Below are 17,105 nucleotides of genomic sequence, written 5' to 3'. Positions count from 1 at the left end.
AAAACTAGAAAAAAAATGTACACTTTGCACAGTTCTAATTCAGTCCTGGCCGTAGATGTAGATGACCGTGAGCTTTACGATGTGCACTTGTTCCTCGTGCTATGATGAATTTGAGGGGCTCCCTTCATCTCTGTGGCACTTTCTCGTTTTGCTTTTGGGAGGCACAAGATGCTGGGGCACCGCCTCCCCTCAGATGGCTGCTTTGGGATTCAGATGAGTCCCTGTGGGGTACTTGGGTGGCTCAGTCGACTGGGCGTCTGCCTTCGGCTCAGGTCATGATCTCGGGGTCCTGGGATCGAGCCCCGCATCAGGCTCCCTGCTCAGTGGGGAGCCTGCTTCTCCCTCTCCCTTTGCCCCTCCTCCTGCTGATGCTCTCTGTCTCTCAAATAAATAAATAAAAAATATTTTTAAAAGAGAGAGAGGTGAATCCCTGTGAACTTGCCTCCTGACAGTGTGCCCGCCCCACCCACCCCCCCGTGACTAAACTCTTAAGTGGACCGACATATTTCGCTCAACATGCACCTGTCGAGCAATTACCCCGTAGATGGCAAGTGCTAGAAATCACAGTTCCGCGCCGTGTTGGTGACTCGGGAATCCCGCTTTTCGTCTTGGTTTCACAAAGGCGATTGCTGCCGTGTTTGCAGCCTTCCTTCCAGGACACACAAGTATACTGTGTCATGTGGTTGTGGGACGTGTGCACAGGGGAAGGGAGGAGGTGTAGGCGGGCCGTGACCCCGAGTCCGCTGTGTGCCGGACATTCCCCGAGGGGCCTCGGCTGTCATGGTCACAGCATCCCTGTGTGCTCACAGAGCCAAGTGCCGCAGCGGGTGAGCCCGAGTTTTAGAAGACTAAGGACACAGGCAAGAGAGAACGGAAGGCCCCGTGCAGGCAAGCAGTGAGAGCATTCTGGTGTCTGGTTGGAAGCATTATGCTGGGAAGACTGATGAATACGTTTTTGTACCTGGGGTGGCTCAGGCAGACCCTGCTCAGAAAGCGCCCTGGTGGAGTTACGAGGTTCTTCAGGAGAACCAAACACACTCATTGGTCAACGTCTAGAATCTCAGGGTTACGGTTTCTCCCTGGACCCAAGAGGTGGGCGCCAGGCCCAGAGAGGAAAGACCTCATTTCCCCATGGAGTGGGACAAAAGTTAGGTGTGTGGGGCCATCTGAACAGAGGTAAGAAGCAGCGTTGCACCTGCTGAGAGCCCTGGGGGCTAGTCTCTGCCACCAGTCGCTCTCGGCCCAGGCCTCCCCGAATGCCACGGGCTGCGAAACGGAAGCAGATGGGCTTGCGTGAGGCTCATCTGATGTGGCGCGTGAGGCCTTCTGCACCCAGACTGGGGCTGAGAGTGATTATTTCCTGTGCTGCCGGGGCCAGGCCTCATCCCAAGATCTTTGAATTCAGTCAATGTCTGTGCTGCTTATAATGGCCCTTTAAGGAAGAAGGGGAGGGTCTTTCTAATAAAAACTCATGCAGGACCTATAAAGCAATCAAAGGAATTTGGGCTCCTTCCAGAACGCCCAGTTTCAAGTAGCTCAGCTGATACTGCAGGTTTGAAGGCACGTTTTCATGCATTGTCATGAAATCTTCGTTATGATAATTGCTGAAGAATAATGACACCGAAGAATTACCAGTAACACTGGCCAGGCCTCATACATCCACAATCCTCTAAATTGCTTGAGGTATTCATTCAGGTTAGGATTGGCTTCGGGCAAGAATTTGGAAAGTTCTCCATCCCTATACTCTGTTTTCTGTTTCTCCCTCAAGTAACGAATATGTGCAAAAAAGCCATCTTAGCTGTGGGATTCAAAGTTGATTTAAAGCTTCTCGCCAGACAGGTAGGGACACAGATACGCAAGCGTGAGCACACTCAGACTCCCACACTCAGAGAAAACATCAACGAAATGGTAGACACACACGGTTTTAACTGACTGAGGGAAGAAAATGCCTTAACTTCCTGAGCAGCCCTGAGGAAAGGCCATGGCTTTTGGATCTGCGGGCTTATTTTTATGTATTTGTGTGGACCCATAAATGCTAGATGGAGATTCTCCATCAGTGCCTCGTCCTGAGACAGAGCTACCACGTGATCAGCTCCTACAAAGCATGCCGTGCTATGCTCGTGGTTCAGCATCTTTCCCGCCGCGGTTGGACTTTTCCCACCTAAATAGTTATCGGGACAGGCGGTCTGGACCTGACCGTTGAGTGTTCAATCAGGGCAGCTTCTCGCCACTCACTCCCAGTATTGCTGACCCCTGCTGAGTACGGGGCACCCACTGGGGGCTGCTGGGCTGTGGCCACGTGCAGGGATTTCATTCAGTTTCACATCAGCCCTCGAGGTGGGGGTTTCTGTTCCCCATGGAGCTGTGGACATGGTCCTGGAGAGTGTCAGGAGACCTTGCTCCCTCCGGGCGTGTGCCTTCTCTCCCGCAGGCTCTGCAGGCTCCCTCTGGGGTTGGAGTTTGTAAACTGCCCTGGGACAAGGGACAGCGGCATGGGTGACTTCCATAGGTCCGCTTTATATAGCTTGCTTGTTACAGCAGAGTGAGCTAAAAGTCCCGATTGGACTTGAGTGTGCAAATGATACCATCTTCATTCGGGTCAGTGCACCTGCGCGCTGTCGGTTTTCAGTCTCTTTCGGGGGCTGGCCCAGCGGAGTGCTGGCATCACGTTGGCTCTTCGGAACTCACCGGGTAGGCGCGAACAACCCATTGGTTCTGCTCTGGGTGGACCTAATGGCAGAGAGATGTCTGTGATCGTCAGCCAGTGGTTTTTCCTGGGCAGGGCTCACCCGTGGTTCTCCCTGAGAGCCATCCCTGTAATTCTTCCCATATGTAACAGGAGGTGGATATCTTTGCCACTCATGTCAGACCATGTGGCGTCGCATCACTTTAGGTGGGCGGCCGATGTATATGTTTTAGTTTTTATGTTTGCCCTTTAAAAACTAATCATTTAAAGGGCCGGTGGGAGAGGAGAGTGGGGAGTTCGTATTGAATAGAGCTTCAGTTGGGGAACATGACAAAGTTCTAGTGGTGATGGTTGCACAACCACGTGGACATACTTAATGCCACAGAGCAGTACACTTAAAAATCGGTAAAATGATCAGTTGTCTTCTGTAGATTTTGCCATATTAAAAAAAAATGAGTAACTTATTTGCACTTTGGTCATATTCAAGTCAGGTTTCTCTAAAGGACTTTTAATTTTACTGACAGCCCTTTATTTGTTTTAACTTTTACTGCTTGCTCTATGTAGAACATACTTTTTAATCATGGAATTCAGTACCGGGCATGAGACTCAGTAGCTTTTGTACATGTGAGTCTTTAAATGGGAAAATTCCAGGGGCACCTGGGTGGCTCAGTCAGTTAAGCGTCTGCCTTCAGCTCAGGTCATGATCCCGGGGTCCTGGGATCAAGTCCCACTTCGGGCTCCCTGCTCAGTGAGGAGTCTGTGTCTCTCTCTCCCTCTCTCTCAAATAAATAAATAAAATCTTAAAAAAATAAATAAATTGGGAAGTTCCAAAGTATGAAGCACAAAGTGTCACGTGGGCCCTGAGATTCCTGGCAGAGGAAAAGGGTGAAATGAGGTTTTACTGTGAGTAGCCCCGGAGGGCCAACTCCTACACTGTCTTCTAGGATACTAACAGGATGAGAACAGGGTGTTTTGTTTTATTTCTCAAGTAAATGCCAGTGATGTCACCAGGAGTTATCCTTCCCCTGGTCTTATAAATCCTCTATTGTTTGATGCAAAGTAAAGTCTTACCCAGTTCAGCTGAATTCCACGCAGGTCCCTTAGGTGAGACCACAGGGTCTGCCGCAGCGGCTAGACGGGCCAGGTTGGGGCCACCCTAATGAGTGTTTGCACGCCACCCTGTGTCCCCACAGCAGGAGCTCATCGAGAGCATCAGTCGCAAGCTGCAGGTGCTTCGGGAGGCCCGGGAGAGCCTGCTGGAGGACATCCAGGCCAACAGTGCACTTGGGGATGAGGTGGAGGCCATTGCCAAAGATGTCTGCAAACCCAATGAGTTTGACAAGTTCCGGATGTTCATTGGGGACCTGGACAAAGTGGTGAACCTTCTGCTGTCGCTGTCCGGCCGCCTGGCCCGCGTGGAAAATGCCCTCAATAATTTGGACGACAGTACTTCTCCTGGTGACCGGGTAGGTACAGCGTGGGAAGGTCGTGCGCGGGGTGTTGTGAGTTCACACCGTGAAGCCTCGCACAGCTCCTAGGCAGCCCGTCCAGAGCTCTCCATCTTTTTTCATGGAATGGACACAAACAGGTGCTGCTGGGGCGCACGGGGCCTTGAGCACTGTTGTCATTGGACGGCAGGGCTGCTGTGATGTTTGGGAAGACCTGGGGGTTCCTTGTGACATCTCTTCATCCGTTCCCAGTGATCCTTACTAGTAACGGTCTCTTCCTCAGAAATCGTCTTTTTCACTTGACTACGTGGAAGTGGTGCTCGGCTACTCTGACAGATTACAAGCACTCAGTGATCGTGGAATTCAGTGTTCTTGCTGCTTTTAACAGGGGTGCACACGGCAGTCTGGAAGGAGCCGAAGGACTTGTCTGCCTTTTCTCCCTTTCTTTTTTTTTAAGATTTTATTTATTTATCAGAGAGAGAGAGAGAGCACAAGCAGGGGGAGCTCAGGCAGAGGGAGAAGCAGGCTTCCCGCGGAGCAGAGAGCCCGATGCGGGGCTCGATCCCAGGACCCTGGAATCATGACCTGAGCCAAAGGCAGACGCCCAACGACTGAGCCACCCAGCTGTCCCCCTTTTCTCCCTTTCTTGAGGTGTGCAGCTTGGAACATGTCTCTCAGTGGGTTTACGTTTCGGTTTTTCACGTGCAAAAACGGGAAGTAATATCTACCTCATTGGCTTTCCTTCCTGGGTCAGATATCAGCAGAACGTTGAGTTTGATTCAGTGAGTAGGCCATCAAACTATCATCTTTATTATTAATAAGACTCCTTAGCTTCTCTGAACGGGGAGCAGAAGAGGCACCCCTCTCCATTACTCCACGTGAGAGTGGTGTCGGCCACATAAATCTTCTAGAGTGTGCCTTTCAGACTGATGTAGTTCTGTGCTTAGCTAAGGAACTACCATTTGAACATACTATATAAGCATTTAAGAAATAACTGGAACCCTTGGGTGATGTTCAGATTCCATATGGCTGTTTTCCCCATCTTTGCCAGGTGTATCTGAAAAGAGGAAAATAACATGAACAGGAAAGAGAGATTTATTTATATGTAACTGGCATATTCTCAAGTATTGATTTAAGGGAAAAAGGAGTATGGTCTTTGCAGCTCAGCCCATTTTTAATCCATCTTTCCCTCTCTTTGTGTGCAACGGACAGAGACTATTTAGAATTTAGGGATGATAGGGGCGCCTGGGTGGCTTAGTTGGTTAAGCGTCTGCCTTCAGCTCAGGTCATGATCTCAGGGTCCTGGGATCAAGTCCCGCATCGGGCTCCCTGTTCAGCGGGGAGTCTGCTTCTCCCTCTCCCTCTGCCCCTCCCCCTGCCCCTCCCCCTGCTCATGCTCTCTCTTTCTCTCAAATAAATAAATAAAATCTTTAAAAAAAAAAAAATTGAGGGGATGCTAGAAGGAGTCACAACAGTAAGGACCATGCCCGTGGTCCTCCGGGATACCAGACTGTAGGTACCGTACATTGGTGGCCCTCACCACATCCTGGGGGTCCCTCCAAATGCGGTGTCTCATTGCCACGGCCAGGTGCAGTGCAGTGCACTGTGTCCTGCATAGCTGCCATTGGAGGGGAGTCTGTCAGGCAGTCGCAGCTTGGGGAAGCTAAGGTTTTCAGAGGCGGACATGGTAGCCAGTTAAAAGACACAGGGAGGTTTTATAAGGCTCCCTCCATCTTTCCAGATAGAAAATGAATACGTGGGTTGAAGCAGACACATCTGGTCCTGCCCCCAATCTCTGCAGCTTCCTGTCACCAGTCAGCCCAACTGATTTTAACAGCCCAGGCGGACTTCTAGAATCCGTTAACATCTGTTTTCCTTTGCATTGGAACAAATTTGCTTTGCCTCCCCTCTTTCCGTGTCCGTTAGTTTGACGTGGAGATGGAGGTGTCCCGCGGGGGTGGGCAGGATGCCCCGCACGGCGGTGTGGTCCTGGGTACGTCCTGGAAAGCCGCACACCAACAGCGCTCTTCCTGCGCGTGGGCGTTTTGCAAAGCGCCGCCGTGTCCTAGATGCTCACACGTGGCTGTCAGTAACTTGTCCGTGGCCAACTTGCAGAGTGGTGGAACACCAGAGTGGCTGTCCGGGTGCCCAGGTGAAGGTCACACCGAGGACACGAACCCCCAGCTGACGACTGGAAGACATTTCGTGCGTTCAGCTCTTCCTTTCTTAGTTTTCATTAAACTCGGAGATGGTCGGGACAGTTCGGTGTGTATTTTGTAGGCAGAGAATGACTCTGAGTGCCACGTTTGGGGACTGGGGTTGTCTGTGCCCCGCCCCAGGGCAGGACGTTTGTAAGGAGCCAGGGAGTCTCCCCCATCGCCCTGCATCTCTTCTGCCTGTCCTCGCTCCCTCACCTGTGTTCTTCTGCAAGTTTGCCCAGAGGCTCTTCTTCCTGCCAGAAGGGTTTAGGAATCCTGCTCTGGAAGTTCTTTAGAATCTATTCCTTTTGCCGACTTCCCTGAAGTCTTGTCACAGACAGGTCTCTGACCCACCTGGGATCCCTAAGTCCTGTACGCCTTTCGAGCTTCTCGAAAGTCTGTAGTTGTCTGTGGCTGGACTGCTCTTCCCATCACAGCTGTTTCTCTGAGCCCTTCAAGGCCAAGGCCACTGGGAAGAAGTAGAAGCGGGACAAGCCTGGGAGCGCTTACGGGAGGGCTGGGGCCACCGAATGCGCTCCGTCCCCGCCCCAGGTATTCCCGTGAGGACGCCGTGGGATCTCTGGTCCCTGACTTCGGCGTCACAGGACCTGCCGGCATTGTCGAGCTGTTGGCCGCAGCTCTTGCTGTAGCCCTGCTCCTCAACAGGCTCGTTTCGCTCTCTCTCTCCACAGCAGTCGCTGCTCGAGAAGCAGCGGGTGCTCATCCAACAGCACGAGGACGCCAAGGAACTGAAGGAGAACCTGGACCGCCGCGAGCGCATCGTGTTCGACATCCTGGCCAGCTACCTCAGCGAGGAGAGCCTGGCAGACTATGAGCATTTTGTGAAGATGAAGTCCGCCCTCATCATCGAGCAGCGGGAACTGGAAGATAAGATCCACCTGGGCGAAGAGCAGCTGAAGTGCTTGTTCGACAGCCTTCAGCCCGAAAGAGGCAAATAAGAGGGGCCCTCCCCGGCAGGGGCAGAGACTGGCCCTGGGAGCTCCGTTCCTGAGGATGCAAGTAGAAACCCCAGCCTGTATTTATAATCTCCTGTAGCGCAAATCCTCCGGTAGCAAAATGGCTGTTAGGAAAGCAATAACTTCCGTGTGTGTTTGCGATGGTTTATTTAATTTTTTAGTTTCCCTTTTGAATGCGGAGCAGAATGTCTCACCGTTAGCCATTTTTCCTTTGCAAGTTAGCGCACGTGGCAGCGGGCTCCGGTGGACGGCGACTTGGTGCAGTCTAGACTGTGGGCTCTGGTCGCGTGGTGCATGCAAGGGGTCGTTTTCACGGGTAGGTCTGCCCTTCCTCCCATCTTCACATCCTGAAGCAACCGCTCGGGAAGGAAGCCGAGCGAGTCTGTAAGGTGCATGAGAGGGGAAACCCTGGCGCACGTCTTGTCCTGTGATTCATCCAAAGCATGGGCTGCCACGTGTTCTCCCTGTTCGTCCGGTGGTATGGACCATTCGTTGTCCCTCCTTCGTTGTCCCCCAGCAAAAACCACGATGATCTGTGATGCTCATGTGTTAACATTTTGGAAAGGTGAATCGTTTCCGACTGGTGAAAAACCAACTGTGAAACGAACAACCTACGTGTTGGGTTCACTCATTCTAAAATCGCCACTTACACAAAGAGTGTGCATGCTTTAAAACACACGCACAAAACAAATAGCTTTAGTACTGGTATCACGGTTCAGGGGGTGTTTCCCTGCAAAGTGAAATTAACTCTGTTCATAGTGTGTCCAGTAGTGTGATGTGCTTGCTAGACATGTTTCCTGTCAGCAATAGCAGATTTCCGAAATTACTTTATCCCCAGAACACTTATTCAGTGTGCATAGGGTTTTTAATGATAATTGGCTACTTGTCTCTTTAAATCTGCTACCAGGCCATAAGGGTTACATTCCATTTACTTGTAAGAACCTTTCCTCTGGTTTTTCAGGGGTCCTATGGACTCTACAACCCCTAAACCTGATCTTCTTCAGCCACAGAGTTTATAGATTCTGTGCCCTTTTTACTGGTTGAAATGGCAAGATTCTAATGGAAGTCTATTCACTAAGAAAACACTGTCATGCTGTCCATTTCCAGTGGACAAGTCACAGACTGGGAGAAAAGATTTGCCAATCACGTATGTGACAAAGGATCTATATCTAGAACATATAAAGAACTTACAGAACTCCACAGTAAGAGAACAAACAGCCCAGTTAGAACGTGGGCAAGAGACTTAACTTGGCGCTTCACCAAAGAGGATGTATGTACGCATGGCAAATCGGCGCGTGGAAAGATGTTCAACCACCGATGGCTTGGTTATATGTTTGTTATATGGTATGTTTTATCTACGTCGTTGCAGACCCGGCGTGCTGCTTACAAATGCTCATCTGATTCGGTGCCTGGTAAATGGCAGGAGAACCCCTTGGATAACTTCATGTTGAGGTGATATCCGGATATTTGTTTGATTGAGGGATCTTTTAGATCCTCGTTTTCCCCGTATTGCCATAAAAGTTTTCCAGCAGGTGGGGAGACGTCCCTTTGTCAGCAGTGACCATTGCCTTACCAAAACACACGTGCGCACCAATGTCTTAACTGACTGGTGTCTATACTTCCTGAGCCAGAGGGGGTGAGCTGGACTCCTGAGCCACAGCATGGGTGTCTGTGCCCCCCATAGAGGGGTCCAAACTGGCAGGCTTCAGTAATGCAGGCAATAAACACTCTTTTTGGCAAACCCACCCATGCCAAAAAGATAAATGCCTTTTCATAAGCTGTCATTCCTATTGAATTAAGCTATTTCTGACTTGAAAAATCCCCATGCTGCGAATGAAGTGTCCTCCTTCCCTCCTGGTGTAGCCCCTTGCTGTGAAAACTGGTCACTTCAGAAAAGGTGAAGCTGGCTGTCCACGGACCTCCATCATTCTCCCCCAGGGGAACAACCACAGTAATTTGAGTGCATTTTGCTTTTAATTTAGACAAAGCTTTTATCTGTGATTCTTTCCCCTCAAATACAGTATTGTGAATCATTTTGATGATAAATATGTAAAATGTGAATAGTAGAATTAATGTGTCTGTATCCAGCCTTTTGAGGTCTTTGGAGGACGTTCTCTTATACATAGCAATATGTAGAGCTCTACTACCCTTTCAGCGAAGCACGTCACCATTACTGTCCTGTGCCCTTCCCCTGTTTGCCTCTTCAACATCTGGTTAGCGGGGACCCAAAGATTGCAGTGAGTCGATGTACATAACTTTGTCTATAGCTGTATTATTGCATACAACAACAATCTGGTGCTAATGTTCTGCCCTTGGCATTCTTAGGTGGCGGCTGACTCCTGCCCCCTCTGTCATAGCTCAGCTCTGGAATGCTCTGTATCGTGAGATGTCGGTCAGGGGCGTTGCTGTGGCTTTTATCCTGCCTTCCACTGTGGAAAATGTGTACATATTTCATGCTCAACGCTTACCACTTACCTCTCAGCACATCGTCCTGCTTGACTTTAGCAAAATAAATAGTGTCTTTGAGTGAATGGAGCATGTCTCTGATTTACCTATGTTACATCTTTTTTTAAGTAATCAGACTGTCCTCACCATATGTCAAATCCGGATAAATTGCGGGATTATTTGTATGTGTGTCACTGTAGGTCATTGTAGCCATAGACGTTGACATGGTTCTGCTTTGGGACAGGCAGCTGTGAAACCGCATCGTACGGTAAAGGATCTCTGTAGCTCATGAATTTGTAGACCGTCATACTCTCTGCTCCATGTGCCTGTCATCTTCCTCCCGGGACCAGCAGTCTGGCCTGGGGACGTCCGTGGCAGGCGCATGAGAGAACCAACGCAGACACAAAGATATTTTCTCATGGACCTGGTTGTATCACACGTGCGAACCTTCCATTGGGAAAGCGAGTCCCACAGCTGAACTCAGAGCAGTTCTGGGATGTGTCCCACCTCTTCGGTGGGAGGAGCCATGAAGTTACGTGGCGGAGTGTGGATACAGGGTGTGAAGAATCGGGGCCAGGGATGAGCTCCATCTCCCACACCAGCGTCTAGTCATATGGAAAAGCACTAAAGCGTCCTGGACCCCGAAGCCAGGTTCCCAGAGCAAGGCCATCTCTGCTGCTCCCTCGCCTGATGGACAGGAGCAAGGTGCTTGGCTTCTCTGAGCCTCTGAGTTTCCTCCCTTGTCATTGGAGAAGGGCTGCGGAGCTCAGGCAAGCTAATCGATGTTCATGTGCTTAGAGACCATGCCCGCTTCAGGGAAGTGCTGCGTAAGTGGATGCTCTTATGTGTTCCTCACTCCATCTGGACCTGGGGGGAAATGGCTTCCCTGAACGAGTCTGCCAGAGCCATCAGGGAGAGGAGGATTGCTTTTGCTTGGGAGGATTAGAACGGTTTCTGTTCTGGAGCAGGTTTGTAGGGCCTGAAGGCTAGACAGGAAGGAGAGGGCCTCTTTAATAAAAATTCTTCAAACTTAGAGTGCATATTTACTGAGAATGGGAAAATATCTATAAGTTAGACTTTTATAAAAGTGGATGAATACCACAGATCTTGTTTGTATTTCTGGCCTCTAACCAGACTACTTCAGGTTGTCTCGTCTGAGTTCTGAAATAGTTGGGAGATGAGTAACTGCGGACAATTCAGATGCGGCCATGGCTTGCCACAGTGGTGCCAGGCTGTGGTCCCATGGCCGTGTCCCGCGGCCGGGTCCCATGGCCCACTGATGACGATGTTTTGCGTGCTCATGCTGATGAATCACACTGGTGACAGTGTGGTCTTTGCTGTGGGCCCATCAGACTTCTTGAGGGGAAGCTACCTTGGGTACCCTGAGACCCAGTCTGGGACGTGGGGACACCAGACGTTCACTCCATTTTCAGACCTGTCTGCCGTACTGCCACAGATCTGTGCCCTACAAGACAGGTGTCCTGGAAGCATGTTTTCCGCATCTCCCGTTAAGAGAAGAAAAGCAACGCACGGTGTGTTTATTCTTGTATGTGGTGCATCTTGAGTCATGGTGACCCACATGAACACCCCATGAAACCCGAGCTGTGTAGTCGCAATCTCCTACCTCCCCACCAGATGCCCCAAAAATGCTTGTGGCCGTCTCAGCGCCGCCTGAGACGGGCAGGCAGAGAGGAAAGAGATGGTACACATGACTGAGCGCAGTGACAGTGTCTTTGCCAGATTTCACCAAAGCATAGAGCTGGGCTAGCTTAAACCTGGTTATCAAATTCAAAGGCAAGCCTGGCCAGATAGCGTTATCCAAAGTGGCGAAGACCACATCGAGGGGTGTTCACGTGGCTGACGGCACCAGGAGGGGGACACGGATGGCGTCCGTGGCAGATTCAAAGAAGGACGCAGTTTGCTTTCTGAGGTGTTCTTGCTAAAAATACATCAACCCGGGCGCCTGGGTGGCTCAGTTGGTTAAGCGACTGCCTTCGGCTCAGGTCATGATCCTGGAGTCCCGGGATCGAGTCCCGCATCGGGCTCCCTGCTCGGCAGGGAATCTGCTTCTCCCTCTGACCCTCCCCCCTCTCATGCTCTCTCTATCTCATTCTCTCTCTCAAATAAATAAATAAAAATCTTAAAAAAAAAAAAAATACATCAACCCAACCCAAAGTGAGGGAAATTCTTTAAAAACAAGGCCAAGCCTTAACCAGTTTTCTTAAAGTGGGGGCCAAGGTGATGAAAGATAGAGGATCTATTCCAAACAGGCAACCCGGCAAGCGAACACGCGTGACCCTAGGACACATCCCGCGGCAGTGAAAGGACATCCGCTGCCTGATCGCTGATGTTTGAACAAGTCCCAAGATGGTACACTTGTGTGGATGGTGACTTCTGGCTTCTGATCGTCGCATCGTGACTACGTAAGGTGTTTCCACTTGGGAAGTTTGGGCGGAGGCTGGAGAGGTCTGTGCCGCTCGCCACGTTTTTGTAGGTCTGAAGCTATTTCAGGATGGAAAAGTCAAAAAATTTGTTTTCAGTTTTCAAGGTTTTCCTTTTGCTCATGCAAAGACCCCTTCCTCGTATCTCTCTACTCTTGTCATGTCCTCTCGGGACATGTGGAGTTCAGGTATGTTGTCGTGAACAGGATCCAATGGAGCAAGTCTGGGCTGCCTAACGTGTGTTTAACCCCAGTGCCTCTTCCACTTTATCCAGTTTAAGTTTCCGTAACACGCTTGCCCACTAAACCTTAAGCCCTCAAAGCTCAAGGTGGGGAACTGTGTATATTTGTGCTTGTCTGCTGAGTGCCTGGTACAAGGGAGCGCTTAATTTATACACAAGGATTGAACGAGCAAGTAAATAAAACAGGGCATGCAGTGTGCATCGCTGAGCGCCGTGAGATTTCCTTCTTTTTTTCCTCAGAAGACCTGCAAGTCAATTAGGCCCTTCGCCTGCTCTATCCCCTTTTGTGCCAAGAATGGTCATCTTCCTTCCTGTGCAGATAAAGATGCTCAAGCTGTCAGAGACTTACTGCTACGTGAGGTAATATAGTCACATATCTCCTTCCCTCCTCCTCCCTCTCCTTTCCTTTTTTTTTTTTTTTCCTAAGAAACAGGATTATACTAATCAAGTTTTTGAAATTTTTCTGTTTAACAGTGTTGGGGGGCACCTGGATGGATCAGCCCATTAAGCATCTGCCTTCAGCTCAGGTCATGATCCCAAGGTCCTGGGATCAAGTCCCACTTTGGGCTCCTTGCTCAGCGGGGAATCTGCTTCTCCCTCTGCCTGTTCCCCTGGTCATGCTCTCTCTCAAATAAATAAATAAAATCTTAAAAAAAAATAAAGCTGGGAACTTTTCCCTTAACTATTCATCAACATAGTGTTGAATTGCTGTGTCATATCACACCATGAGGATATAGAATGGTTCACCAAACATATTCTCTAAATGGGGTTTTTTCCCATTTGTCCCCAGTTATAACCTCGGTTATATAGGTCATTGGGTGTGTGTTTCAGTTACATCTTTGTACATATCTCTGCTCATTTTCCTGGGATAAGTTCCTTATGGTGGAAACACTAAGCAGTTCTGGTAGAATTTTGGCTTCTCCATAAAATCTAGTCCGAAGTGCCGCTTAGCTGACATTATGTGACTTTCTGGTAGTCTCGTGTCTACGAAAGCCCCATTTGAAGCTATTCCCAGTCTTAGGTCAATTTCTCACAGATTAGGAATTACTGCACATATTCCATACTGTCTTATCCATGTGTATGATGTGTCAACAAGCCTGTAATCCAAGCCTAGCTAGAAGGAGGCCCTTTCCGACAAACTAAGGGTATCTTCCCTAGTGTGTTAGCTGCCTGTGGTCTTTCACAGCTCAGTCTCGCCCTGGTGGGTACCATTTCTGCTAACACCTGCCTGATGATGTGGGTTAGATGCCGTGTCTGGGGGGACAAGAGAGGAAGTGAGTAGGAGACAGGTCTGACTCAGATATATCTTAAAAGTGGACTCTGATGACCCATTAATAAACCTTACCCACCCCCCCCCCAAAAAAAAACCTGATAGGATATGTGATGAATAAAAGAAACAAAAGAGGTGTGCTGATCAATGAAAGAACGGATGGTGTCCTGGCATTTAGGACCTAGCAACCAAGGGATTTGTTTGTTTGTTTTACTTTATTTTTGTTTTATCTTATCCTTCTTTAAGTGGGCCCCATGTGGAGCCCAACACAGGCCCGAACTCACGACCCTGAGACTAAGGCCCAGAGACCAAGACCCGAGCTCAGATCAAGAGTCAGCCATCTAACCGACTGAGCCCTACCCCCCAGGCACCCCTGGGACCTAGCAACCGACAACTTAGAAGGTGAGGACAATGGGTGGCAGAATGTGGGGACAGCGGAAGGCTCAGGAGATGGCCTTGGAGGCTAGCGGCTGGCTGGTGTGATGGCCGAGACCTCCTGTGTGCCCTGCTGAGGAGCAGCCATGGAGGAGCAAGGAGGGCATCCTTAGAGGAGCCGCGTGGGTTTCTGTGCGTCTGGCCCGGTGGCCGGCCGCCCTCCTCCCCAGACATTCCTTCCCTTGGAGACTGTGTCACTCCTTAGTGGAGGTATGGCCCCTCTTTGTTGTGTGTGTCTGACTGTGGTGAAGTAGAACACAAAATTGATCATTTTACCACACCTTTAAGTGTACAGTTCAATGGACATGCATAATGTTCTTCAGCCACCACCACCATCCATGTCCGGGACGTTGGCCTCTTCCCAAACGGAAGCCCTGTCCCCGTTGACCGCCACTGGCCACATTTGTGTCTCCCCCAGCCCCTGGCAACCGCTGTCCTACTTTCTGTGTCTAGGACGCTGCACAGAAGCGGAATCACACCATTTGTCTCTTGGGGACTGGCTTATTTCACTATAATGTCTTCAAGGTTCATCCGTGTTGGAACAAGTGTCAGAATGTCCTTCCTCTTTAAGGCTGAGAAATACTCCCTTGTGTGTAGAGACCCCATTTTGTCTATCCATTCATCCATGGATAGACATTCGGGTTTCCACCTCTTGGCTATTGTGAAGGATGCTACTATGAACGTGGCGGGGGTAGGGGAGCAGGTATTTGCTTTCTCTTCCGTTGGGTATATACCAGGAGCTGGGATTGCTGGATCCTGGGGTAATTCCACATTTAATTTTTCGAGTTTTTGTTGTGTTTTGAGTTTTTGTTGTGTTTCCTGTCCTCCATTGTGTTTTGACTCCTTGACCACACAAGTGTTTGTTTCACTCACTCTCAAAGATTAATTTGCTGTTCCTTGCTTTCCCATTTGGATGCCCATTCCTGGTCTCTTCTGACGTGGATTCGAGTGGTACCACATCAGTGTCACCCACCAGTGAAGACTAAGGAAGGTGCAAGGGGCTGACCAGCACAGAGGGCCACCTAATCCCACGTAGAACCTCTTCAGCTCGCTCCATTCCACAGCCTTTGTGCTGTGACACCATAGTAACGTCATCGTGAGACAGCCTCACTGGGGTTTTTTTAGGTTATTGCTATTTATTTTATTGGTACTTCATTGCCCTGTTTAAAGTCCACCTTTCATACTCCACAAGGCCCACCTTTTCTGAAACTGCCTGTGTCCTCACCATCTGCATGTGTCCTCACCATTTGCTTCCCCTTTTCTCTTTCATATTCTCCAATCACCCAGCATGTGTAGCCCTCACATTTGGTCTCCTTAGCTAGGGAAAAAAAATAATCTGTCTCTGCGACATGCCATCGTTCCACCCTTAGAAGTAGAGACTTTCCAGTCTGAACCAAAGACCCATCAGAATTCAGGCAAAGTGTGAGGTATACATTGCAAGTGTTAATGAAAACTAGCACCTACTAGAACACTCCATTGAAAGGTTTCCCATCTTGGAGAGAGCATTTCAGAGTTCACAAAGCTCTGTTAAATTCGAAGGATGGAAATTACGTTCAGGTTATAAGCCAGAGTCTGGTAAGAATATTTGTGTTTTAAACTTCCTGAGGCCAGAAAATAACCAGAAAACTACAATTAAGCTCAGTCTTTAAGTGCCCCTTGTTCCTAAGGGTCCTTTACACTGAGCTCACATAGTGGTTCCATATATATAGTCATCAAACCCAAATAGGCAAGCAATAGCTAGTGTTACAAGGAGGGGGAGAGATTAGAGCCCTTAAACATTGCTGGTAGGATTATCAAATGGTACGGCCACTTAAGAAAACAATTTGGTGGTCCCTCAAAATGTCAGACATAGAGTTACCTTGTGACCCAGCAATTCCACTCCTAGGTACATACCCAAGAGAAATGAAAACATATCCATATAGACACTTACACATTAATGTTCATAGCAGCATCATTCATAATAGCCCCAAAGGGAAAACAACCCAAGTGCCCATCACCTGCTCAATAAACAGTAGTAGGTGTATACAGTGGAATATTACTGGGCCATGAAAAGGAATGAAGTACCGATACATCTGTGGATGAACCCGCAAAACATGATGCTTAGAAGAAGCCACACACAAAGGCCACAAATGGTAGGACTCTGTTTATGGGAGCTACCCATAATAGGCAAATCTGTAAACACAGAGAACCAGGGGCCTGGGGGCGGGAGAGGGGGTTAGGGAAGAACTCCTAAGGAATACAGCATTGCTTTTATAATTCTCTTAGGGAGCCCTTCCTTTCAGCATACAGTAGACAAACCATAAAATGGCTGTCCTTTCTACCCAGCTCCTGTGTCACAATGGCCCCAATATTCCAGAATTTTCTTTAAAGGTTTTAAAATGTTGGGTAAGTGCCTGTGTAGGTTTGTCCGTGGTACGTAAGTGGAGCCAGAGGACTTTGATGAGACGAGATCCAGACTATCGCAACAGCATCCTTCAAAGTCCTGGTGGTCTCGTCCGATGGTGGGTTGGAAGTGGCCCATTAGGAGAGAAGGGGCCGGCTGCCCGAGGGCAAAGGGGATAGCAAGTGTCTGCGGCAGGTAACCCCAGAGCGGCGGCGAGAAGTGGATCTCCTCTGGAGCCAAAGACAAACGGGTCAGTGTCTCCACTCTTCCCATTAGGTCATGGAGCTTTTAACATTTACGTGAGAGCAAGAATGTGGTCGTGTTCCTCTTGACCACAGGCATGGGTTACAGAGACTCTGGGGTTCTGTTGGGAGTTTCTGACTCAACAGGCCATCAGTGCTGGGCTGGGTCTCCATCCTACAGATGAATTCAGGTTTGAGAAGGAGTTCTGGAGGAGGCCTCCAGGGACACATTTGGCCCACTCAACAAACTTCACATGCCCATCGGGCACTGGCCTTCTACTAAGTGGATTGTGAGTAAGTGACACACTGTTTATGCCCAGCTGGAGGGCGTATGTCAGT

At 49.4% G+C, this 17,105-nt stretch overlaps 1 protein-coding gene across 2 annotated transcripts in view; it reads left to right on the top strand.

Annotated features, from left to right (window-relative positions):
• The window catches only part of SHROOM2 (shroom family member 2), a 132,724-nt gene extending 125,326 nt beyond the window's left edge, over window positions 1–7,398 (top strand). Inside the window, exons 9-10 of one of the 2 annotated variants that reach the window (XM_044911667.1) lie at window positions 3,880–4,152; window positions 7,025–7,398. In XM_044911667.1, the coding sequence (XP_044767602.1) occupies window positions 3,880–4,152; window positions 7,025–7,291 (540 nt within the window). In that variant the 3' untranslated portion in view covers window positions 7,292–7,398. The remainder of the gene's footprint in view (window positions 1–3,879; window positions 4,153–7,024) is intronic. The other variant, XM_021680889.1, reaches the window with a different exon arrangement.
• Window positions 7,399–17,105: the final 9,707 nt, after the last annotated feature.

Source organism: Neomonachus schauinslandi, chromosome X, assembly GCF_002201575.2.
Source record: "Neomonachus schauinslandi chromosome X, ASM220157v2, whole genome shotgun sequence".
NCBI lineage: Eukaryota > Metazoa > Chordata > Mammalia > Carnivora > Phocidae > Neomonachus > Neomonachus schauinslandi.
The sequence above is the reverse complement of the archived record's forward strand: the minus strand, read 5'-3'. Positions and strand labels throughout refer to the sequence as shown.